Source organism: Cololabis saira, chromosome 4 (genome assembly GCF_033807715.1).
Source record: "Cololabis saira isolate AMF1-May2022 chromosome 4, fColSai1.1, whole genome shotgun sequence".
Classification (NCBI taxonomy): Eukaryota; Metazoa; Chordata; class Actinopteri; order Beloniformes; family Belonidae; genus Cololabis; species Cololabis saira.
Genome location: NC_084590.1, coordinates 9,273,646 through 9,300,743, shown reverse-complemented (window position 1 = coordinate 9,300,743; position 27,098 = coordinate 9,273,646). Strand labels below are relative to the sequence as shown.

Here is a 27,098-nt window from a genome sequence, read left to right as displayed (position 1 = left end):
GAATGGCTGGTTGGAAAATAACATCTCTTGTCTCTACACACAGTCTGGATAATGTTTTCTCCTGATGTACACAACATCAGCAATGCTCCTCCAGTCTCGTCTGTTGTTCAAGTGGACACATCAGCACTTGTACTTTTTCTGTTTACGCCACATTTGCCTTTATGATATTCCAAAGTTGGTACTGAAAGGAATCTTCAATATCTTGAGCACATCATCCTCCTTCCCACTCCGTCATCAAACATGAACCGGACACTGAGAATGTTACAATCACCAGTGTGGGACCAGACTTTTGCTGAAGAAAGCACTGCATTCTTACGTTATTTAATATTGGTTAACAATATTATATAGTAGCTGTTTCCTTTTCTTTCTTTCTTTTTTTAATGTTGAAATTAACTTGATATATCTCATGTTTTGCATTAAGGTTCTTTTCCAAAGTACTACTTAAAAAGTGCTTAAAAGTGCTCTTTCATTGTGGTGCGACCTACAACAAATCCAGTTTGTACCTGTATGACATTTGCTACAAAACAGTTATTCTTATAAATAAATATAAATATATATAATATATATATATATGTGTATATATATGTGTATATATATGTACAATTTTGACCCTTCTTTTCATACACTAGTCCTCACTATTGAGCCAAAATTCTAATGCTGTTATCTTAGAACCACTTGATCAATCTTGAGCCATCCAACATTTGAACAAGCCAAGACTGGTTCTTGTTATTCTTCTCCAGTGAAGCACTCTTCCAGCTGTTTTGTAAATCTGTAAAACTGATGGTCAGCAGAAGAAAAAGTGAATGCCATCATGAGTCCTGTGCCATGCCAAAAGGGAAATATTCGGAGACATCCATGTTTCGGGTTCCTTCTCATCAGTCTACTGGACTTTTACTGCTGTTAATAAAGAATTGTATAAAAATGTCTTCCAAAACAAACTTCTCCAAACAATTAAAGCAGATGCAATATGTCGATGAATCATTCATTTTCCAGCATGATGGAGCACCATGTCATGAGAAAAAAGACTGGCTCAGAGAGATTATAGCAATACAATTTTGGATCAGGAGAAAATTCCTATCTGCTGGAGAAAACTGCAGATGTTTTGAAGAGGTCAGTGCTGTAAATTTAACTTATTTAATACATCTAATGATTTTTGCAATTGAAACGTAAGAAATGTCTTTAAATATTATTTTATTATACCAAGGAAACATGAAAAATATGATACCAGAATTAGTATCACTGACTCTCAACCTAACTTTCTTTTCTAAAGGGAGATAATCTGAATCTGGCTGTGTGCTCATTAACATAAAACATAATTCAATATATTACAAATATGTTTGAGGAAAGTAAGAAATAATATTTTTATGAAAAAAATAAAGAAATAACCTAATAGTGTTCTAGTATTTACATGCGTGTTTATGTAAATAATAATGCTTTTAAACCGAATAGCGTGTTGGATCGAGGAGTTTCAGTCAGGCAGGGCTACGGGCAGCTCCCGCCGCTGCTGGGGTCCTTTCCGCTGAGCTGTGCAGGATTAGCAGCAGCAGCAACATGCCGACTGTCGGAGTAAAGAGAGATCTTCTCTTTGAAGCGCTGGGAAAAACTTACAGTAAGTTGTTTCTGCTGTGGTGGACAAGCTGTCTGCCGGGTTTGGGGTTTAAAACATCAGAAGAAGTGAGAAAATCCTGCCCGAGCTGGACTCAGCCGGAGGGTGGGCGACTGTAACGTGTTCAGCTCATCAAAGCTCAACCAGACAGACAGACGGCAGGGTTCTGGCTGGTTTCTTCTGTGAACATGTTAATTATTTTAAGGCTTATTTGATTATATTTCTGAAGCCGTTTCTTGCGACTAGAAGGAACGCTGTGGCATGCTTGTAGGTGATGTCAGCCAGGTTGCATCATTCTGACAGCAGCTGACTGATGGCTGTCAACACTAGAGCAGCCTCTCTTTACTCATGAGCAGCTTTTGCTTCAGGTTTGAATTAATGAATAAATGAATGAATGTATATATGTACAGGACTGTCTCAGAAAATTAGAATATTGTGATAAAGTTCTTTATTTTCTGTAATGCAATTTAAAAAAAAAAAAAAAAATGTCATACATTCTGGATTCATTACAAATCAACTGAAATATTGCAAGCCTTTTATTATTTTAATATTGCTGATTATGGTTTACAGATTAAGATTAAGATTCTCAGAATATTCAACTTTTTTGAGATGGGATATTTGAGTTTTCTTAAGCTGTAAGCCATGATCAGCAATATTAAAATAATAAAAGGCTTGCAAATTTTCAGTTGATTTGTAATGAATCTAGAATGTATGACATTTTTGTTTTTGTAATTGCATTACAGAAAATCACAATATTCTAATTTTCTGAGACAGTCCTGTAAGATTTATTCCGATCATGAGAAAACATACAACACACAAGTCAAAATAGTCAAAACAAAAAAATAAAACAATGTTACCATGTCCGAAAAGGAGTAGATAGAAGCATGTGCTTAATTAATCCTACCTCTTCTCCCTTCTCAGTAATTAACAATCCTCAGTTGATTTCAATATCCTTTCTTAACACACAGTCACAAACTACTGCATGGACCTGAATATACATAGTTACATATTTACATTACATATGTACATATTACAAACAAAGAAAATAAATAATGTAAGTAAACAAGTGAGTAAATGATGTGTGGAAACACCTGTGATCGTCAAAGCCCTTTATCCTCCCTGTATCCTGTGAAAACCATCTTTTTGTACCGCTGTTTGAACTGGCTCATGCTTGGACGTTGCTTGAGCTCCGCACCCAAACTGTTTCACAACTTCACTCCACATATGGTAAATGTTTGTAGTGTTGTGCGGACACAAAGATGTTTTAAATTGTTCTCCCTCCTCAAATTATAATCCCCATCTCTGTTAAAAAACAATTTTTGAATATTTCCAGGAAGCATGTGGTTTTTGGCTTTGTACATAGTTTGTGCTGTTTGAAAGTGAACCAGATCAGTAAATTTGAATGTTTTGGATTTTAAGAAGAGTGAATTTGTGTGATCTTTGTCACCGGCATTATGAATGATCCATATGGCTCGTTTTTTCTTTATGTTTCAGCTGATGAAGAGTTTGACGAGCTGTGCTTTGAGTTCGGGTTGGAGCTGGATGAAATTGTGAGTAGTTTTCTTAAAATTTGACCAACCAAAAGGTTTTTTTTCTTCTGCTGAAAGCACATTGACTAGTTCCACGAACCTTGTGCATAAACTAAAACATGAAGAAATCCCTCCACTGTTTCCCACAACAGACGTCGGAGAAGGACATCATCAGCAGAGAGCAGGGCGACTCCAAGGCCTCAGGAGCATCTGATGTGATTCTGTACAAGATCGACGTCCCTGCCAACCGCTACGACCTGCTGTGTCTGGAGGGGCTGGTCCGGGGACTGCAAGTCTTCAAGAATAGGTAGGTCGTGGAAAGTAAACCTCCTGCTGCCTACACCACAATCTAAAGGTGTGCAAAAGGTAGTACCCTACGGTGGCCGAGACCCGCCGTTGCTGAAAATTAAAGAAACGCTGCAAATAAAAATAAACGCCGCTGCAAATAAAATAAACGCTTTGCAAATAAAATAAACGCTGCAAATAAAAACAAAGGCCTCTTCAAATAAAAGAAACGCTGCAAATATAAAGAAACGCCGCTGCAAAAAAAAAAACAAAAAAACACGCAAATAAAAAAGCCACAACGGAAGTGAATTACCGGGGACTATTTTTGCTGATGCACTAGTGTTTTTTACGTGAGAGGAGAAGAAGAAGACGAAAAGGAATAAATAAGAAGAGCGAGGAATAACAATAACAACGAACGAGAAAATAAGTGAAAAGGTTAGTGTTCACCGTCGCTACGTGTAATTTTTAATGTGCAACACTGGTGCATCGGCAAAAATAGTCCCCGGTAATTCACTTCCGTTGTGGCTTTTTTATTTCCGTCGTCTTTTTATTTTATTTGCAGCGGGGTTTCTTTATATTTGCAGCGTTTCTTTTATTTGCAGCAGCGTTTCTTTTTGTTTGCAGCGTTTATTTTATTTGCTAAGCGTTTATTTTATTTGCAGCGGCATTTGTTTCTGTTTGCAGCGTTACTTTTATTTTCAGCAATGGCGGGTCTCGGCCACCGTAGTACCCTCTCTTTAAATCATTGTTTATGATTTTAGGGGGGGCGGGACCCAACAATCCTCTGATCATTGTGGTTTTAGTATCAGTTAAATGCAACTTAGGTCAACAACATGAAACTTGTTCTCCTTTTTGTTTTCTAATAATCATTTGGATGATACCAAGTGCCCCCTTATGCAGACATCTATGAAAACCATCTTTTGGGAGTGTGGAGCATTCAGTTGTGTGCTAACATCAAACCACAAGGTGAAGACATAAGCAGTGGACCAGTAAAGATGTAAAGTGTTGCTGTCCATCGCTTTGGCAAGGGATCAATCAATCAATCAATGTTTATTTATAAAGCCCTTTACAACACACAGGGTGACCAAAGTGTTTTCCATTAAAATCCACATTAAAACAAAACAATTTAAAAACAACATAATGAAACCATTAAAATTAAATGAAGAATATTTCACATCAATACTGTGTATTAAAAGCCAGTCTAAATAACCAGGTTTTCAGTCTGGATTTAAAAACCCCAAAGTGAGTGATGGTGCGCATTTCTGGGGGCAGCTTATTCCAGAGTCTGGGTCCAGCAACCGATACGGCCCGATCAGCCCAGAGTTTAGTCCTTGTTCTGGGGACTTCCAGCAGGAGCTGATTTGAGGACCGTAGGCCTCTAGTGGAGTTCTGAACACGCACTTGTTCACATAAATAAACAGGGGCAAGCCCATTGAGGGCTTTAAAAACAAAGATTAACATTTTAAAATCAATTCTAAAAGAAACAGGAAGCCAGTGAAGAGCAAATAAAACCGGGGTGATGTGTTCGCGAATTCGAGTATTAGTTAAAAAGCGTGCAGCGGCATTCTGAACAAGCTGAAGACGGCTAAGAGACGACTTGGAGACACCAACATACAAAGCATTACAATAATCAATTCTCGAGCTTATAAAAGCATGAATGGTTTTTTCCAAGTCTGCATGATTTAAAAATTGCTTTACTTTTGTTAAAACCCGTAACTGATGAAAACTGGTCCTGACCACGCTGTCAATTTGCTTGTCAAACTTTAAGCTACTATCAAAAATAGAAAAACCCAGAGAATTACTCAAATAGTTTTGAGTTCAACATTCTGGATTGACTAAGTTTATTTACATGTCAATCTTCCCAGGCATGAATGTTACCCCAACACCAGATCACGTAACCCAGAAAACACCCAAGTGCAACATTTCCTTGTTAGAACATCATGGTTAGAAGTAGTATGATGAGTAAACCCCCTCCTCAGATTAGTATCCACCACCTAGCGCCTGGATTCTGTACAGTAGCAAGTCAGCTTGCTCAGCCTAACAGTCAACGCGGTGGGAACTGAGCAACCAATGGGAAAAATAAGAACCGAGGAATTCTTCTTTCTTTTTAGAATTTGGGAGACAGTTGGTCGCCACTGGTTTAGCATGGTTAAATGTGTGTGTATGTATGTATGTATGTCTGTGTATATTTATGTGTATATATGTGTCATCCAAATGGTTCTGTGCATGTAAAATAAGGCTACCATGAAAGCAGTTATGAGCCTTAACTCAGTTTAAAGGAAGCAGCTATTTTGAAAGAAGAAAGTGCGTCAGAAGTCCTTAAACTAGATTCTGAATCATAAGATCTGTCATTAGGGAGTGTGGGTGGTGGGAGGTGCTTTTCTTTCATTAATTTTTTATTCCTACTTTAGTTTCCACTATGTGCCAAGAGAAAGTGTTGAGAATTTAAATGGTTTACAGTTTAAAATAGTAAGCTTCCTTGGCTTACACCTCATGTGGCTCAACAACTGTGCTTGAATATTACGTTATTATGTTTTAACTACAGTATTTTTCACATGTAGTTACATAATGCCAGTAAAGGGGGCAGGTTGATTTTGAAATCTATCTTCCATTGTGGAAAATGGCTAAGAAATTAATTTGTAGAGGTGATTTTGGGTTGTTTTATAGCCACGGGAGGGAGGTTACCTGCCGCAGTCACCGAGTCAGCCATGACTCAGAAAATCACTATAAAAAGTAATTCTGGTGACAGACTGAACTGAGCGTGTCTCTTGCAAATAGAGATTTTTTATATTATACACACAAGCCCAAGACTATTTATCGTTTTTCTATCTTTTTATTCCACGTACTGTTTTATTTTTTTATGCAAATTATTCATGCACTATGCACTTTGTTTTTATGTCTATCTTTTAACTGCAATGCTGCCATGTTACTCAGTAATATGATGTGACATTAAAGATTGATTGATTGATGCTAAAAGTGAGTCTACAAGCTATTTAATCCTAATGCTACTTAGTATGGATCATGTGACATAAAACATGTTTATGTTTATGTTATTTGCAGTGAGTGTAGTGTAATAACACGTGCTTCACTGTTGACGTGGACTATTGCATGTGTTCTTCAGGGTGGAGGCCCCTCGCTACACCCGTGTGAGTCCGGTCGGCGGCGAGACTCAGAGACTGATCATCACTAAAGAGGTGTGTGGAAACATTCAGATCATTAAGTGAAGAGGGTTTGAAACTGAAAACAACCGCTTATAAAGTGAATCCACGTTCGTCCATGCATGTTGGTCATACTGGTTGGTTGTGTGCAGACGGCAGCAGTACGGCCCCATGCTGTGGCAGCAGTGCTGAGGAACATCACCTTCACTCAGGAGCGCTACGACAGTTTCATTGAGCTGCAGGAGAAGCTGCATCAAAATATCTGCAGGTGAGAGTAACGGGAGCAAATATACAAATCAGAAAAGGTTCTCCTCCCCTTTTCCTAGCCGTGTTTTTCGTCAGCAACTATGGTTGCATATTTACATTCTTATTGGTGTGCATAGGACTCTAAATGTGTAGATTCTTTGTTTCTTGCTTATTTCTGCTGCTCACCGGGTTGAGCAAGTGCAGCATCTGCAGTCACGCGTTCAGGTTTGACTCGTACCTAGTGTTGTTTTTGTCAGCCTGTTTCAATTTTAGTTTTAGTCCTGTCTTTGGGTCGAGCTATCATTTTAGTTTTTATTACATTTAGTTATGTTCATTCTCCTTTTAGTCGTGTCAAGTTTCAGTCGACTAAAAGTCTGAGTATTTTAGTCTTTGTCCATGACCATTTTAGTCTAGTTTTAATCAAAGATTGTATTTAGCCAAATCCATTTTACAATTCAAACAAGGTTATCTTATTATTATAATATTGTTACCTTGTAGACTCAAGAATACATTCATTCCAGATACAGAAGACTCTAATTTGAGTTTACAACATATTTATTTTTCAGCATTTCCCCCCATCTTTTCTTTTTCAACGACACTTTGGGTTTTCTTTTCCACGTCTATGTAGGAAAGTGTATCCAAAGATGGATCTTCTTCTCCTCCAGCTCCAGAGCAGATCCCCGCGTTTCTCTATGTAACTTTGTTTTTAATTGACGTGAACCTAGAGCTCTGCGTTAACGGCATCAGCCTCTAAGTCTGCAGCTGCATCTTCTGGATCTGGGATTGAGGACTAATGTCACCCAGCAGCAGCAGAGTCTAAACCAGAGGAAACTACTTAAAACATGGAGATTAAGGATCTTTGTTATAACATTTTGTCTCATCTCATTTTGGTCAATGAAAATGAAGACACACTTTAGCAGTTTTTATTTTGTAATGCACATTTTAGACTCGTTTTTATTTGTCTACAATATTGTATTATACATTTAATTATCATTATCGTTACATGACCAGCATTTTTGTTGCGTCTGGTCTCGTTTTCCTCAGGTGATAAAGGTTCGTTGACGACGATATTTAGTCATAATTTTCATTGACGAAAGCAACTTTACTCGCACCCTGTACGGTTCTAGCAGAGTTCAGTTCACATTCACCTCTCACCTTTCACACCTGCGTTTTCAAAGGAAACTGCCCTTCTAGTTGCCATTGTCCTCTAATGTGTTGCCGCTGGGCAAATGACTGCAGGAAGAGGAGCCTGGTGGCCATCGGCACCCATGACCTGGACACCATCTCGGGGCCTTTCACGTACACGGCCAAACCCCCGGGGGACATCAGCTTCACGCCGCTCAACCAGACCAAAGAGTACACGGCAGCCCAGCTGATGGACCTCTACAAGGTGAGTGCTGACACACTCCATCCTGCTCCACCAATCAGCTCGTGCCTTTGAGCCGTTCTGACCCAGTTCTGTTCTCTCCATCCATCCAGACGGACAGTCACTTGCGGCACTATCTTCACATCATCGAGGACAAGCCCCGGTACCCCGTCATCTACGACAGCAATGGCATCGTTCTGTCAATGCCTCCCATCATCAATGGTTTGTATCCGGGTTTTAAGTCTGGTATTATTTCCTGCACAGCCTTTTCTCAGCATTGGACCTTCTTAACCTTCACAGTTACGTTTTATGGTACACATCTTCCAATTTGTACCTTTTTTTTTAAACTCCAGGTTTCAAAATAAAGGGAATATTATCAACATTCCTGGTTCTGATCAAATGTATTGAGAGTTAGTTTTACAAAAGTTGAAAGGTTAGCTTCTTTTAAAGGAATTTTGGCACAATAGAGTCCCATTAATACTAATGACCTTTTCCTTTTTCAAGGGGACCATTCAAAAATCACCCTGCAGACGAAGAATGTCTTCATTGAGTGCACAGCGATGGACCTGACAAAGGTGCAGCAGAGAGGAAAACACTTACGGTGAAACTGTGGTAATGACAAACTGACCTGAACACAAGCGTGTCCTCTGCAGGCCAAGATCGTGCTGGACATGATGGTGACCATGTTCAGCGAGTACTGCTCACAGCCTTTCACGTAAGTCACTTCTGTGTTGTGTGGGAGTTGTGGTGTTTTTCCACTAGTACCTACTCAGCTCGGCTCGGCTCAGTGGTGCTTTCCCACTAGGGGTCTAACGTGCAGAGTAGATACTTTTTCTGTAACTATTCTGCTGAGGTTCTAAGCGGCTGAGTCGGCTGTATCTGACGTCATCACACTACAGGCCACCGATTGGTCGGGGGGTTGGAGTCAGACGTCTGAGTCAGGATGTGGAAATCAGAGAAAGAGACTCTGACGGATTCTTCTTCATTTTATTGGACAGGCAATGACAGCGCAAAAGTCTGTTTCATGATCCAACTCTGAGGTGCAGATGTTCATAAACCTGGTGCTGAGGAGAGAATTAAAAAGGGATCTAGATGGAGATAAGGAACGACCAGATCTACCAGGAACTCTGTCTCTTCATAGCTGCTCACGGCTACCAGACTTTTCAGCAGCGCCGAGACAAACTAAAACAAATTAAAAAGCGTCACCGCTTGAAGCTTCTCTCACTCTCATTTTTTAACTTGATATCAAACACAAGCCACAGACCCAGCAGCACATCTATCATCTCCTCCAGGTTCTACATCTTTAGTGTTGTTGTCTTCTTCGTTTAGATACACAATCAAATACGTCACAGCAGCTTCACTCCAACCTCCTACTTCTGCTCCAGGTGCTGATTGTTATGGAAAAGAAACCAGGCCGAGCTGAGCCGAGTAGGTACTAGTGGAAAAGTGCCATTGGACTTCTAGGGTTTTTACGGTGGAACGATTATGAAATGTGCACTGGCTTAGAGTCAAATACAGTGTGGACCAAATACCCCAAAAATTACAGGCCTCATCTTTTTAAGTGGAAGAATTTGCAAAAATTGCTGGCTGACTAAATACTTTTTTGCCCCACTAGTATGTTCATTGTAAGTTGCTGCATTAAAATAGCAAGTAGCCTCTGTAGGGTAGAAATGTTTGAGGAGTTTAAAGAGGATTTCTCTGAAGAATTTCTCTAATTAAGTTTTTTTTTTTTTTCATATATATCAAATACTTGTACTTTATTTCCACAAAGGTCAATTTACACATTTCCATGGTGTCTTTCAGGGTGGAGGAGGCAGAGGTGGTGTTCCCAGATGGAAAGACCTGCATATATCCAGTTACGTATCACCTTCTTCTCTCATCTTTTGTTGTGTGTGGGGGATGTTTCTCTCTTTTAAGGAACCACTTTGATTTCTTCTATCGTCTTCTGTGTGCTTCAGGAACTGGCTTACAGGAAGGAGAAGCTGTCCCGCGACTTCATCAACCGAAAAGTTGGCATTAAGTAAGTCTCCCCTAAGTGGACGTAATGATTCCTCTTGGTCCACCTCTGGAAGGAAACCCAGAGCAAACGCAGGACACGCTGGGGTGGTCGTGTGTCTCCGCTGGCCGGGGAAGGCCTCTGTTCTAACCTGGAGGTGTCAGGGGACGGTGCCGGGGAGATGGAGGTCCGGGCCCAAATGTTCTATAAGTGGGAGGTGATGGATGGATTAGATTGAAGTGACTGCACAGACCAACCAGTTTGGTTTAACTTGGTTGGGTAGCCCTGATACTGGTCCTGTCTTTTTACATTCTTTCACTTTCACATTATCATACTAAATCTTGGTCTGTGCCAAGCATCTGGTCTGCACTCTTATCATTTTATTGAGTGTGTTTTCATAGATGCCAGGGCTTGAAATGAACACACTGGGCAGCTGAAGTCTGTGTTTGGGCAATAGAAAGTTTCACACTGTTTTTTCAGTCTAGGGGGAAAAAAATTCGGTGATTTTATTAGTGCTGTCAGGCGATTTAAAAAAAAAAAAATCTAATTAATTACAGGATTTATAATTAATGAATCACATTTTAATCTAATATTTGCTAAAGGTCCCCAAATAAAGGATTCGAATTCTAGGACATTACAAAATTGCAGTGCATGACTAATCAATTGAATACACTAAGAAGAGAAGATTTGAAATCCACATTTTTATTGGTGAAGTGTGTTTTCATAAATGAAATTCAAAAGAAAAAGCTTGAGCACATCAGCAAACCAATTAGGCCAGGTGCATTATTCAAAAATGCAATGCAAATACAGTTAAATAAAATTCATAAAATAAGGCTGAGTCTCAAATAGGCACTTAAAGGGGACCTATTATGAAAAACACGTTTTTTCTTGTTTTAACATATATAAAGTGGTCTCCCCTCACCCTGCCAGCACAGGGGAGACAAAATACCATGAATTTCTGCAAGCTCTCTATCCCCCGCCGGACAGAGTCCCCCAGTGTCACGTGGTTTTTTTTGAGCCGATTAGAATCTGCTCCTGTCGTTACGTAACGACAGGAGCAGATTTCCAGAGGTTCAGCCTCCGCTGCTGAAACCACGCCCACAACCAGCTCTCTCCGCTGCTGGAGCGGTCCATCCTTCAGCCAGTCGGACGCGGCGCTGCGGCGGAGCGGATCCGGGTTAAATCATCCAGGTTCCCAGGTGGTTTGGGAGCTGGGTCCTCGGGGGTCTGTCGCAGGCTGGACCAGCTTCACCCTCCGAGATTTTCAGGCAAATCTGTCGGTTTGATCCCCGGTAACCGACGATGCGCCGCGGATGCGCTCCGGAGCCAATCTGTGCGCCGGCCGTGCGGTTGCAGCGCCCGTCGCGCAGCATCCGCCGCGTAGATCCGGCTGAAATTCCGCTGGTCGGTCCCCGGGAGTCCCTGCTATCAGTCCAGGCCGGTTCCTGCGGTCCCGGCCGGTCGGAACCGGTCAGATTCCCCCGTTAAAGCCGCGGTGATGCGCGCTGATCCAGCAGCGCTGCTCCCGGGCGCCTGGCGTGGCTCCGGGGCCAGCGTTCAGCATCCGCCGGGTAGATCCGGCTGAAATAGTTCATACATGTTATTTATATACAACTCATATTTTATTTTTTTAACAATAAAGTTTCCATTTGTGAAAATTCAGTGTTGTGATAATTTACAGGCTCGGGCTGCTCTGGCGGAGCGAGGTTTATGCTCCTCCCCTGCTACACGTCATTCAGGGAGCCAATCAGCACAGAGCCTCATTATCATACCCCCCCCTTCCCTAAAAATGAGGCGCAGAAAAAGAGGTTAGAAGCGGTAAAACTAGTGACAGGGCCCACAGGCTGAATTTATGATTTATGTAGAAAAAACAAGCTTTAGATTGTTTTTAAGACATTCAAGGCCTGTTTAAAATATACATTAAATGCCATAATAGGTCACCTTTAAGCAGACTCTCAATTCAAAATTAAAACTAAAGCTGACTCAATACAGCGATTCAAGCACTCGTACCTGTAACGTTTACAGTGGAACTTGTCCGACATGTTTAGTGTTTAAATGATAATTCAGGCTGGAGCAGCTCCGCTGATTGGAAAATTCTTTGTTACAAAATGTACAAATCACCTTGTTCTTGTTGATAGTCCCGTCTTCTTTCTTTTTATACATCAACTTGCCGTTCAAAGGCCCCAGCAAAGATGTGCTGAGTCTCCCCTGAGTCGTCCAGGTCTGTCACTGCTTTGTTAGTTTGACCAGCAACAGGAGGGAAGTGACCTGTTACTGCCTAGTGGCCTACGGGTCCCTCAATGGGACAAATTTAAAATGCTCACGCATTTTGTCACTCATAATTAATTGCGTTAATTTTCATAACGTGTTAATTAGCAGTGTAATTAATTATTCTAATTAACGCGCTAAACTGACAGCCCTAGACTTTATTCAGTTTTCTGTATTTAGGACTGTTTTTATTCTTATAGTGACCCGCTAGCCACCCATGATGCTTTGCATTGAGCCTGTCTTTGTCAGCCACAGATCCGTGAACACCATCAGTCTGCTATTTACAAATTCAATCACTGTATTTTCAAAAAAAAAGAAAAAAAAGATCAATAGACAGAATTTAGGTGTAACATCGTGCACCAAACATTTAAAGTCGTCCCAGCTTCTGGTAAAAATCCCTCTGGCTGTTGAAATCTGACATGGTGTTGATGTTGTGCAGACAATAATCACATTTACTTCTATTTCCCAGCATCGGGCAAATGAAGTTAGGAGTGAGCACAGGGCTGTGCTGCGTCAGCGTGTCCTCGGTGGCTCGGCCTGAATCACCCGTTACTGAAGCGTGTTCTGGTTCTGCTCCTCAGCGAGTCCACGGAGAGGATCGCCCAGCTGCTCACCAGGATGTGCCTGCGCTCCACGGCCGCCGGGGACGACATCGAGGTGGAGATCCCCCCCACCCGCTCCGACGTCATCCACGCCTGCGACATCATGGAAGACGCCGCCATCGCCTACGGTTTCAACAACATCACACGCACCACGCCGCGCACTTACACCGTAGCCAACCAGGTCGGCCGCCGCCCGTGTTTATAAACCGCGTCCGGAACAGTTCCAGGATCTGATCCTTCGTTCTCTCGGTTCACAGTTCCCACTTAACAAACTGACGGAGCTGCTGAGACAAGACATGGCTGCAGCCGGGTTCACGGAGGCTCTGAACTTCGCCCTGGTGAGAACGTCACGGACATGTACAAATACAAGCACTGCCACCCCCCACCTTTATATATGACGTGCTCTTTTCTTCTTTTCTCTTCCTGCAGTGTTCCCAAGAAGACATTGCCGAGAAACTTGGAAAAAAGATCTCCGAGATCAAGGCGGTCCATATTTCCAACCCCAAGACAGCAGAGTTTCAGGTAACGTATCACAAAGGCGCTCTGGAGAACATGTCGTAATTACCGTTTTTTCCGCACCATAAGGTCAATTTAAAAACTTTCTTCATATATAATGCGCACCGCATTATAAGGCATGTGAAATATACGGTAAGATACCGTAGTTTAGTGGCTGGAGTTGAGTTACGCATCTACCTGATGTAACTGCGCTACAGGGAATTAAAAATAAGACAAGAAGAAAAGTACCGTAAGTCAAACTTTATTTTTGACTTTAACAAAATAAAAACCAGCTTTCTGAGAACTTTGTTCACTCCCAAAACAAATGCGGAGGGGAACTTTTCCAGTTCATTCCTATCCCTGAATCCCTCGAAATCATCTTCTTCTGTGTTGGAATAGAACAGCTGGGCGATGCAACATCCCATGGTCTCAGCTCCGTCTCGTCAGTCGCCATGATGCGAGTCAGCCTAGCTGCTGTTGTCTTGAACGTCTGTGGCGATTCCTGCCTTTGTGAAACCGCTGTTACTGCCGTTTTTAGCGCTGTTACTTCGGCGACACCAACTACATTACCCACAATCCCCCTGACTACAGTAACAGAAATGACCGTAATGATCCTATATAAGGCGCACTGCCAGTGTTTGAGAAAATGAAAGACTTTTAGGTGTGCCTGTGTGGAAAATACGGTATGTACTTTACTGTCTCAATCAAATATTGCAATTATTTAGAATTATTGTAAAGAAAAAGATGGTATAGTGAACACGAAACTTAAAAGTCCTATTTCCGGCTTCCTCGCATACACGCAGAGCTTCTGTAAGTTGAACTGGTATTCCTGGAACAGTTCCTTATTCCCGCTCGGCTGGTCATTCACATCCTCTGCAGACGGAGCAGTGCGAGACAAAGGATCAATTATCACTTCCATTAGCTGTGTTAACGCTGAAGAGCTGTGAACCACAGCGGGGGCTCACATCCACATGTGAGCTGCTGGTTTACTGCCTGGCTCCAGGAAACTATGACGTGAGATAAGGAGGTTAGCAAGGTGTTTTAAGGTGGCTCTTCTTTAATCTGGATTTTCAGATTAAAATGCCTGTAAAATCTTTCCCAGGTTGTTTTTACGATCACATTCAAGATCAACTTATGCTGAACAGCATTTAAAAACACTAGACGGGTATGGGGAGCACTGATGTCCCACATTTTAGCCAAATTGAAAACACTTGACTGGTGTTTGATAAACATTGGGTTGTTGAACAACAGACAGAAGCTGAACGATTCATCTGAACATTTAGTGAGCACTTTTACTATTTGATTTTCATCATAATAGGATGATTCTTTTCTAGGATGGCTGGTTATGCAGCAGCTTTGACCTCCGCTGAGGGAAAAATGGCAAATATCCAAACCTGATGAGTTTGTACATTATGCCATCAAATAATTTTTGCAGTTAAAGTTTAACAAAATGTACTTTGCATGCAGAATTGTTTGAATAGTCCTGATTTTGCTAACATGCCCATCTAAACTGCTGATATTAAATGAATAATATAATACAGATTAGAAGTATTCATTTATTTTCCCTACCTGCTGGGTCAGGGGGATGCTGGCGCTCATCCCAGATGCTGCTGGGCAGGAGGCAGGACACGCTTCAGACGGGTCCACACTTCATCACAGTGGCAGATTATTAAATGATAAAACAAAACGTTTGATGGTGCAGCATGAGGAAAAAACAAAACGCTCTTCTAATGAAGCAGGAATGCACTGATCCACTGTTTTTGAATTCCTAGCCAATCCTGATAACTGACAGTGATCCCAATCAATACAGTGACCAATGGGGGTTGTATGTTTCATGTTCTATCTAATACAAGTACAAAAACTATTGGATTTTTTTAATTTATTTTTTTATTGAAAATTCAGTTTTCAATAAAACCTTCAAACCTTTCAAACCTCAATTTAGTTGGATTAAAAAACAATACGATGCCTCATCCAAACAGAAGAGACTAAGTAACGCTGTTACAACAGTAACATTGACTGATCAGTGAATTATGACAGTACTGATGTTGGGTCATCATCTTTATGATGAAGGAAGTGCCAGGAGTTTAGTGAGTTTAGGGCTGAGATGTGCCTTTCAATGGGTATGCATACAGTTGAACATGGACAGCCCGGATTAACAAATGCAGCTGATAAATCAGTATTTACCCCTGATTGTATGTCATGTTTTTCACTAAACTGCTGAAATTAAAGAGTGAGGTCAGAGTCATAGTGACTTCTCATATAATGTCTATTGCTCCTATTTGAAAGTCAAACAATATTTCACATTAAACATCCTCAGTAAAGAATCTCACATCCAGAAGTGGTGTTCTTTATTAAAACAACAGAAGTTTAGGTAAGAGTTGAGCCTCGGCTGGCTGTGTGGATAGAGGGCGCTCTCTCCCCAGATATCCCTGCAGCAGCTTCACTTCTCATCCGCTGCTTCACCCTTGTTCTCCACCAGGTGGCGCGCACCACGTTGCTGCCCGGCCTGCTGAAAACCATAGCTGCCAACAGGAAGATGCCCCTTCCCCTCAAACTGTTTGAGATCTCAGATGTGGTGCTGAAGGATGAGACCAAAGGTGGGTGTTCACACATGGGGGGTGAAAAAATCTGTGTTGTTTAGTTGTATTTTTCACATTTTCCTCATTGTGGATCAGAAAACTCCCTGAGAAATCCTTTTAAGATTAGATTATGAATAGTGTATTCTTTCTAAATGTTGTGTTATATCTGAAGATTCATTCACCCAAAGTTTGAACATCCTCACTTAAGTCCCTCATGCTCTCCAACATCCAGATGTCGGCGCCAGGAACAGGAGACATTTCTGCGCCATTTACTACAACAAGAGCCCGGGCTTTGAGGTGATCCACGGCCTGCTGGACCGAACCATGCAGCTGCTGGAGGTGAAGCCGGTCCGGGGAGAGGGATACCACATCCAGGCTGCAGAGGGTGAGACGCTCGGGGAGGGGGGGGAGCGGAAACTATCAACCAACTTGTTACGTACAAACTCTGTCTGCAAACATCCCAAAGCTCGCCCGGCCTGCTGCCACACACCTGATTCAGAGAAACCCATCACCGTCCGCTGGTCATCCAGCAACCCTCTCATTTACATCAGCTGCAATTCATGAATGAACATCAGGAGACATGTATGTCCTTTTTTCAGTTTAAAAATGTTATTCATCAGAGCAATTGAAAAAAAATCTTCTGGCGCTTACTAGGTCTTAAACTTTAGTAAATACAGTATGCCATTATTTAACATAAACCCAGCCAAAAGGAAGAATCGTTAAGTACATCTCTGCTGTTTTTTTTATTATTATTTTTTTTATTTCTTAAAACGGGTAACAATACAGTTGCCCAAAACAAAAACAGAAACGCATAAAGGTACAGGACAAGAGGGTGCGCTAGAAAACAAACAAAACAGTACGAAACAACAAAATCAATGTTTGTTACCGTGTATGTAGGTGTGTGCATGCGTGTGTGAGTGCGTTTATGTATGCAAGCACGTGTGTATGAGCATGATGGTTATTCTAGGAGAGACAGCAGCCAAAAAAAAGTAAATAAATAAAAAAAAAGTAATATTTAAGTAATTAATAACAAATAAAGTAAAAGAAGGGGGCAATCAATCAATTAAATAAGTAGTGTAAAGTATAATATCTATCGTCATCAATATCATAATCCTCTTTGAACATACAAAGCAGTAATAATGGCGATCTATAAAAAAGATACACGTATTCATTCAGAAAAGAAAAGGAAAATAAGAAAAAATAATTATGATAATGATATTGATTAATAATATAATAACAATGACAGAAGTAATAATAGTAATATTCTAACAATTATAATTATTTTCAATTATTATAATTGTAATCACAATTACAGTTGTCATAGCAATAATAACAGTAATATTAATATAATTAATATTATAATCATAATGCACACCTTTATAATCAATAATAATAAGTAAATTAGTTTATATGTATATATAAAGAGAGCGGGGAGAGAAAAAGAAAAATTACTTTAATAATAAAACCAAAAAATAAACAAATGCATGAGGAAATTAAGAAGAAGAGTTTATTATGGGCTTGCAGAGATGTGCGTAGGCTGATCTAATACGGTAGAGTAAGAAATGGATTCCAGGTTTCCTTAAAGGCTGACATATTGCTTTTGGTAGAGGCTTCCCTGTTTTCTCCAATAATATGAATATGTGAGAAGGTTGGTCCAGTGGTTGATGTGTAACGATTGTTTGGATTTCCAATTTAGCAGAACTGTTTTCTTGGCGATAGTTAGAGAAACGAGCAGTGGGTTTCTGTATCTGGTTGGGAGGTTGATTTGTGTGATGTCTCCGAGCAAGCAGAGGGATGGAGATGGTGGGATTCTGCAACTCAATATAGAAGAGGTTTTTTTTGTGACTGCTACCCAAAAAGTGTGAACTGGTTGGCAAAAGGTGGTTGGCATGTCCAGGTTGCGTGAAAGTAATCATTGGTGCTGTACATGTACATTATGAGCGTATGTCTGTGCCAATTAAACCCATTTTTAGCATTTTGTGTTGAGTGATGTAAGTCCTATGTAGTGTCTTATACTGTATAAGTTTTAAGTTTGTGTTATTTGTACAGATTTGTGTCCAGAAGTCGGTGTTGGGAGAAATAGCCAAATGATTTTCCCATTTTAAAACCTGCTGTTTCCATGGAAACGAAGAGGGCCTGTACTTGGTGGATAGCACCTACCAGACTAGCAGCATGTGTGGTCACCTATAGAAGCAGGGGTTTAGGCAGTTTGCAGGGGGGATTCAAAGGCTTCTTTGGAGGGGTTATTTATCAAAACTGCCTCTACACAAACCACAAGACTTCAGAAATCATGTCCTATGGTGAAATGTGACCAAACAAGACCATAATGCCACAAAAATCAAACACTAGAGGAAATTGTAAGCCCCTTGGCTGGTTGGGTCACGTAACAGGAAAACACTCCCAAACACGGCAGCAAATCTACGACAGAATGGCTGAAAAAGCAAAGAGTGATGGTTTTGCTCGGGTCCAGTGAAAGCCCAGACCTCAGCCCTGGTTGGACCTGGTGGGACCTGGTGGCCCGTCACACCGGGACAATTCACCAGCTTATGCTGACTCATGGAAGATTTGCTGAGGTCATGGGTAGGTTTTGCATAAATGGATGGATGGATTCTCTTTGCCAGGAGATGTCTTGCCAGTCTCTTCAATGTTTTGGGCATGAGGGTTAGAGCTGGGCGATATGGACCAAAAGTCATATCTCGATATTTTCCAGCTGAATGGCGATACTCGATATATATCGATATTTTTACTGTGACATAATTGGGGTTTCCCCCAATGCATTATAGCATAGCATCTCTGTTAGCTTAATTTTTTTCTGAGGCAAACCCTTAAAAAAACAGTCAGTTTTAATACAAAGCCTCGTGCCAAATGTCACACAGGTACACAGGTCTGCACAATATCAAAATGTATAAAACAAATGAAATAAAAATAAACTGCCTGCATATATAAAATAAAAATGCTTCTTGAATAAAATAAAACAAATATCCCTTTCCTGCATAACAATTAAATTAAAATACACTGTGCAATTAATACAATGTAGACAGTAACAGGCAGACTTTTCCACTGAGGTTGACAGTTGTGCCAATAACAAAACATTTGTGCAAATCTCAAATAAAACATTCAAGTCAATTTGTCACAAAATAAGCTATATCAAAATCATTAAAAAAAGCTATATCGATATAAACGATATTGTCTCGTACCATATCGCGTTTGAAAATATATCGATATATATTAAAATCTCGATATATCGCCCAGCCCTAATGAGGGTGACGTCGATGTAGAAATTGCGACTACTGTGATGTCTATTGGCCGCAATATCAAGTGGCAGCTTTTAATAGGCTGCGATCATCATCATGTGCGATACGCTGACATGCGCTCTGGATATTATGGGCTATAGTTGGGCATAAGCTGCGAACGCTGGCAAGGCACCAGGCCGTGTTTCTCCCGCCGGAGCCAGCTGGCGTCTCCTCCCTGCACGCGTGGTGGCAGGCCAAACTCCAGAGGTGGTGGGGGAACCGGGCCATCACTGTGTCTCAGTGGAACAAATGGCTACTATTTATTTTCATTTTACTTAGTTGCCTTTATTTAGCAGTGCATTTTTATTCAGCACCAACTTTTTTCCTTTTTTTTTTGTGTCTGCATATATATGCATATATATATCAGTGGTAAGCACCAACTTCCTTCAGCAGCCAATGAGCGGAGACATTAGGGACCTGTTGCAGACTGTGTGTGTGGAATTCATAATCATATGGGCGGTGGTCCAACACCCATAATGTTTTATGGAAGCAGGGGAGGAAATAATGCACCTTCATGGGATCACTGTGAATGCAGAGCTGAAGCAGGGATCTCTAGAGTGTCTTTATACCGTAATGGTAACAACAATGATAAAACTTAAAGACACCAATTACTTCAAGTTATTGTTGCTGCTAAAACTGCGAGCTGTTGAATCTCTTTTCACCTGAATCCTCTGCCTTTTGGCTTAGTTGTTGTTAAATAAACATTGGCATATCGTATGCTGTTTTCCTCTGAGATTGCATTTGCCTCATTGCCTCAGAACGGCAAGATTTATATCATTAATTCTTATATCACTAACCAAAAAGATCAAAGCTCTAAACTGAAAAATACCAGCTCATCATGCCATGTCACTCCTGCAGTAAAAGTAAAGCTGCTCTTTTTGATCATTTCTCCTGCTGTTACTCTCATTGAGACCGGTAATCGATTACGTTAGAGTCCAGTGTTTGAAGCGTCACACGGGCGAGTCTTTGCTGCATCAGTCCCTGCAGTCCCTGGTTTGTCCCTCACTTCCTCCATTTATCTCCAGTTTCTCACTCCTCATTCTGGTTATCTCCCCGGCTCTCTTCCTCTCTCCTCTTGGCTGCCGTGCTTCAAGGTCAGTGCACCTCGCACGCTGCAAGGTCTCCACCGCCTCTCCGGCAGTCTGACTGCAAATCAATGGGCTCAAGTATCGGCCAAGGAGAGAGGATGGAGGCAGACAGGAAGCCAGGGAACTGGAGAACTAGATGAGACTGCAGAGAGCAGAAAAACAACCATAAAAAACCGAGGGAAGGATGGCGGGGACGAGCAGAGCTCCAGGGCTGTGTGGAGTCTGCGGTGTCAGGGATTGCATGGAAATAACGTCATCCACTACAGTGGCGAGCAGTGAAGTAAATGAGCAAATGCAGCCTCCCATCAGCACTTAGTAATATATAATCACATGTAGGCCTGTGTTGATAAAATCGATTTCCCAATTCTAAATCGATTCTCATATTAATTCCTAAAAATCGATTCATATGTCTAAAGATCGATTTTCGGGGTTTATTTATTTTATTTATTTATGTTTTTTTTTTTTTTCATCATTACAACTTTTGGTTATTTTTTTGTTTATCCCCAAAAAAGGAATGTTTTGTTGGACACGAGAATAACTGGTGCCATGTTTTTGCCTTTAAATATGTTTAAAGGTACGAAAACATTAAAGTGTTAGGTTATAATTTTCATAAATTGTCTAGATTTCATTACTTTATATACTGTCTTGGGGCTACATTTGCAAAAAATGCTAAAAACCAAATGCTCAAAAATTAAAAACCAAAAATGAACAAATAAAAACGGAATGTACGAAAAAATAAAACCGATTTCATACGACTCATTAATAATAATAATTATTCTGACCCACACGATGTTTCTGAAAGCAGTTCTATCAGCATTCTGGGAGCTGATTGATCCTTACAGCATCATTAGCTGCAATACTTGCTGTTGAATCTCAATATAATACTAGTATTAATATGTTGCAAAACTACAGTCATATAATTCATGCAACAGCTCAAAAAACTGTTTTAATAACACTAACCCAAATCAATATCGGAATCTGATCGAATCGATTCTTGACATTGGAATGGATCCCCAGCCCTAATCACATGTAATGTCAGATGTTTTAAGGATGTAGACACGTGCCCCCTCACATTTCACAGCCCTGCCCTCAGGCACACAAGACCTGGCTCACATCTCTCTATCTATCTCTAATAATTGCTCCACGCTCGGTTTCCTCCCACATATGTCAGCGTGTCTTTAAGCCTTTTACAAGGTTGTGACCTGGTGTAAGAGCGTACCTGCCCCGTATTCCGGGGCCGTGTCCATCAGCAGGGTGGAGCGCTGCTCCGCCTTCCTCCCAGCCACTCCTGGGGATTCCCGGCCAGCTGAGCTTCCACCGCTCGCTGTGGAAAACGGAGTGTGTAATGAGTCTGGGGATCAGAAATGGAGGAAAAATCACTTAGGAGACAGATGCCCGTGTTTCACTTAACAACTGTGTCCAATGCAAGGTCCCGGCCCATTTGTCAGGGCAGAGACTCTTTCTGGTTCATTCATTGACCTTGTGTGATGAATCTGTGTACTTTTGAAGGTTAGTTATTAAAACTGAAGTATTCAAGTACAATTCACGTGAACATAAGATATTTCTTTATTCAGCACACAAGAAAAAGGAGGAGCATGCATTTAAAAGATATTGACATTTGAGCTTTGATGCAGGTGAACGAGTAAGAAAAAACGCCTAATGAAAGCATTTACTCTTCGTTTTACACTTGGGTTAGGGACTATTCAAATGTATTTGGTATGAAAAGGGAAGCAGTTGCGCTTTCAAAAAATGGTACGAATAGATTAGCTTCATGCAAAGTGGATTAAATGTATAAAACAGTCTCGCATCAGCTTTCCGTACCACACCAGACAGTTTGTTAGCATTATTAAACTGTTGTAATACAGGCTGTTGGAGGAAGGATGAACTCTACTTGGTGTATTTACTACATGGCAGCTTCACTGACTGTTTAACCTGGTTTTCATTTAGGTTTTCTTTACAAAAAATGGGTCAAGTTGGTATGGTTTGATTTTATTTATTGTTTTATTTATTGTTTTTTAAATTCCTATTCTTTTACATTTTTTTTAATATGTCTTTATTAGATTTTCCACATAATACACAATACAGAAACTCCATTTGGCAGCACAACACAAAAACATACAACCAAAAACAAGACAAGGGCATTAAAAAGAAAAGAAACACATTAACAAAATGAAAACAAGCTCGTAACAGAAATCATAATAACAATAACAAACTGAATAGAAAAAATAAATAAATAAAATAAAAATAAGGGGCATAATTAAAATGTAAGTATTTATATAAAGTATAAATTATCTCCACGATGCCTCTTCAGGTCACCTCACCATATATTCATGCTTATAAGGCCTGATCAATATCCCCATTTTTAAGAAAAGCTAAGAACTTTCCCCATATATCATCAAATTCAAAGGGCTTTTTCTTGACACAGTAGGTGAGTTTTTCTAGAGCCAGACATGACGTTAGATCTCTCATCCAGAGGCCTAAGGTTTGGACCGTTAGCACCTTCACAGCACAAGGCTATTGATCGTCTAGCTTGTAGTAAGCATAAGTCCACCATTTTCTTTTTAATTCCTAATGATAATGATGATGATCATAATAATGGAGCATATAGAGCGTACAGTGCCTTGCGAAAGTATTTGCCCCCCTTGAACTTTGTGACCTTTTGCCACATTTCAGGCTTCAAACATAAAGATATAAAACTGTAATTTTTTGTGAAGAATCAACAACAAGTGGGACACAATCATGAAGTGGAACGAAATGTATTGGATATTTTCTCTCCATCCAACCTCATTGAGCTCGAGCTGTTTTGCAAGGAGGAATGGGCAAAAATGTCAGTCTCTCGATTTGCAAAACTGATAGAGACAAACCCCAAGAGACTTACAGCTGTAATCGCAGCAAAAGGTGGCGCTACAAAGTATTAACTTAAGGGGGGTGAATAATTTTGCACGCCCAATTTTTCAGTTTTTTATTTGTTAAAAAAGTTTGAAATATCCAATACATTTCGTTCCACTTCATGATTGTGTCCCACTTGTTGTTGATTCTTCACAAAAAATTGCAGTTTTATATCTTTATGTTTGAAGCCTGAAATGTGGCAAAAGGTCACAAAGTTCAAGGGGGCCGAATACTTTCGCAAGGCACTGTATATCCACCCACCTGCTTTGGAACCCTAAATAATAAAGGCTAGGGTTATAAAAGCAATATTTTAAACATGTGGAAATTTCCCAGGGCACCATTAAATCCATTAGTAGTAGTATTACTATTAAAACCACAGCAGCAGATTCTGTAATGTTATTGGTGCGAGGGGGCGGTCCTCCCGCACCAGAACACCCCCCTCACTCTGGAGCAGAGCGGCGGCAGCATCACGCCGTGGGATCCACGTGTTACACTTGGAGCAGAGTGGATGAATGTTGTGAGAAAATATTAATGTTTACAGAGAATCCTCGTCGTCTTCTTTGAAAGCCACTTGTAATAATGTTGGCCGTGTTGGCTGCTCGCTGGTATTTTGTAAAACATTGATGATTCCTATGGCAACATCAGTCAGTGTAAGTGCTGGCACTGGGGTATAAATCTCCCCATCCCTTCATCTCTGCTGGGAGCTGGAGGCTGGGTGGAGCGTTGCCAGGCTCAGTAGAAGCTCCTCATTGACTGACAAGTTATTTAAGTTACAGAAGAGCTATTATTATTGTTGCCATGGCATCCCACTTTTGGGTGTAAGGAGATGATGCTCGAACTGACGCAGTCATAGTCCACCGCTTTAATATCCGTAAGAGAAACGGAGCGGCTGAAGGCGGCTGCTTCAGCAGCATCCGCACCAGCGCCAGCTCTCGCAATTATTCACCCATAATAATGAGTAAGCAGTGGGCTCTGGAAGCCATTAGCAAGGCAGTGTGGGAAGGCCTAGTGCATTATGGGAGAATGCCATGTTTGTGTGTGGGGAGCTGTTGCCATGGAAACCTTGTCTCTTGTTATCTCCTTACAAGTCTGTTCCAAGTCTGTTTGCTTATGTTTCTGACCACAGGGAGCCAGTGTCTTTAACTTGTGGTTTGATATGACCTCTGGACTGATCTCTGACCTCGTACACTGGTGCTTGGTGCGCCTTAGAATTATTATTAGCTGGAAAGATACAGGACTGTCTCAGAAAATTAGAATATTGTGATAAAGTTCTTTATTTTCTGTAATGCAATTTAAAAAAAAAATAAAAAATAATAATAATGTCATACATTCTGGATTCATTACAAATCAACTGAAATATTGCCAGCCTTTCATTATTTTAATATTGCTGATTGTGGCTTACAGTTTAAGATTAAGATTCCCAGAATATTCTAATTTTTTGAGATAGGATATTTGAGTTTTCTTAAGCTGTAAGCCATGATCAGCAATATTAAAATAATAAAAGGCTTGCAATATTTCAGTTGATTTGTAATAAATCCAGAATGTATGACATTTTAGTTTTTGTAATTGCATTACAGAAAATCACAATATTCTAACTTTCTGAGACAGTCCTGTATGTGTTGATGACCAAATCAGATAAAAATAATTTAACATTTTCAGTGTTCCCATTCCTCAGCATCCAGTTTTTTCTTATTAAATCACGTTTCTTTTTCTCTTTCAGATCCCACCTTCTTCCCCGGGCGCTGTGCGGAGATCTTGGTGCGTGGAAAGAGCGTCGGGCGCCTCGGCGTTCTCCACCCAGACGTCATCAACCGCTTTGAGCTGACCCTGCCCTGCTCCGCCCTGGAGATGGACATCGAGCCCTTCCTGTGATTTCACCTTCCTATACCTCTCTCAAAAACCTGCACGGATGCTTGTATCGCTAACATTTGTGTGGGATTTAACGGAGGAAAAAAAGAGCTTGATTTGTAATGTGATGCTGGTCACCTGGAGGTCTAATCTGTACTGCATTATAATATGGAGCCACTGTTTTATATGAGTAACAAAACTGGTTTTACTCAAGAGGAATTAAAAATGAACAACAGCTCGCCGTGTTTGTGCATCTGTGTGTGGGCTTGTGCATGCGTGCCTGGTCTTAATTTAGGCTTTTTAGTCCTTAGTTAGTGCATGGGAATGAAGCTCAGTGACTCATTACCTGTTGCTTTGATTCTTTCAGTGGCCACACGGCTGAAACCGTCCTCACACACGACGTCCCTATGCAGGAAACCGTCCAGCATAAGTTCTGTACGCAGGGCGAACCCCACCGCCCACTTTCCACAAAAACTGTGTTTGGTGACATGAGCACTCAGGAAGGCCTGAAAGCGCTGGATCATTTCCTGGCCGACAAGAGCTACATGGAGGGATTCACCGCGTCCCAAGCTGACGTTCTCATGTTCGACGCCGTCCCCGCTCCCCCCTCACAAACCTTCTGCCACCTCTGGCGCTGGCACAGCCACATCAAGTCTTTCCAGACGGAGAGAGCTCATCTCCCATTAGCCGGGAATCAGTTCGTGCTCCCTCCCGCCAACCCCTCCGCGTCAACAAACCCCACCAGCGACGACGACGACATCGACCTCTTCGGCTCCGACGACGAGGCCGAGAGCGCCGAGGCGGCCAGGATCAAGGAGCAGCGCCTGGCCGAGTACGCCAGCAGGAAGTCCAAGAAGCCGGCCGTCGTGGCCAAGTCCTCCATCCTGCTGGACGTGAAGCCCTGGGACGACGAGACGGACATGGCCCGGCTGGAGCAGTGCGTCCGCAGCGTGAGCATGGACGGGCTGCTGTGGGGGCGGGCCAAGCTGGTGCCCGTGGGCTACGGCATACACAAGCTGCAGATAGGATGCGTGGTGGAGGATGAGAAAGTGGGCACGGATATGCTGGAGGAAGCCATCACCGCCTTTGAGGAATATGTTCAGTCTGTGGACGTGGCTGCTTTCAATAAAGTCTGAATCAATCACCTGGATAACCGTCAGAATATTTCTGGTTTCATTTCTGGGTGAATGTAGTTGAGATGTGAAACATTCAGGCTGTACTATCAGGATATATTTAAATGCACTCTTCCATGGAGGTAGAAAATAAAATAAATAAAGCCACTTTTAATTAAGTGCTCTGTTTGACCTACTTTTTTTCTTATTTTTTTTTTTAAAGGGGACCTATTATGGCATCTAATACCTATTTTAAACAGGCCTTGAATGTCTTAAAAACAAGCTTTTGATTGTTTTTGCTAAATAAATTAGAAATTCAGCCTCTAAACCATGTCTTTATCTTCCCATTCTTTAACCTCATTATCTATGCAGGATTCTGAGTGGGCGGGGCTATGATAATGAGGCTCTGTGCTGATTGGCTGCCTGAATGACGTGATACACCGCTACGGAAAAATGGCGGAAGCTCCAGCTGGCGGAGTTACCATGTCATAACTGCGAGCATCAGCGACAAAATCAATTCCATTGCTTTATTTTCTATTGAACTGTCCTAACTGGCTGCAGCGACGCAGCACGACGCGTCGTTTTGAGCTGAACATTTGTCGAACTCCCTGCTTCTATTTTCTTCCTGTCGCTCACGATGAAAGCCGGTTGAAAGCGCTGTAGGAAACGGTCACGGATGAGGAACGGCTGATCCAGTTAGTTGAAATGAGAAGTTATCTCTATGATTCCTCCTCATTT

At 41.3% G+C, this 27,098-nt stretch overlaps 1 protein-coding gene across 1 annotated transcript; it reads left to right on the top strand.

Annotated features, from left to right (window-relative positions):
- Window positions 1-1,491: 1,491 nt before the first annotated feature.
- Window positions 1,492-26,571, top strand: farsb (phenylalanyl-tRNA synthetase subunit beta). The gene is made up of 18 exons (XM_061718769.1): window positions 1,492-1,609; window positions 3,101-3,156; window positions 3,288-3,442; window positions 6,542-6,614; window positions 6,731-6,846; window positions 8,064-8,214; window positions 8,304-8,412; window positions 8,695-8,765; window positions 8,844-8,905; window positions 9,994-10,045; window positions 10,149-10,210; window positions 13,036-13,237; window positions 13,314-13,394; window positions 13,486-13,578; window positions 16,031-16,148; window positions 16,363-16,515; window positions 25,121-25,268; window positions 25,616-26,571. Exons 1-18 carry the CDS (start codon window positions 1,552-1,554, stop codon window positions 26,382-26,384), a joined length of 2,529 nt encoding a protein of 842 aa, XP_061574753.1. The 5' UTR covers window positions 1,492-1,551; the 3' UTR covers window positions 26,385-26,571.
- The last annotated feature ends 527 nt before the right edge of the window (window positions 26,572-27,098 follow it).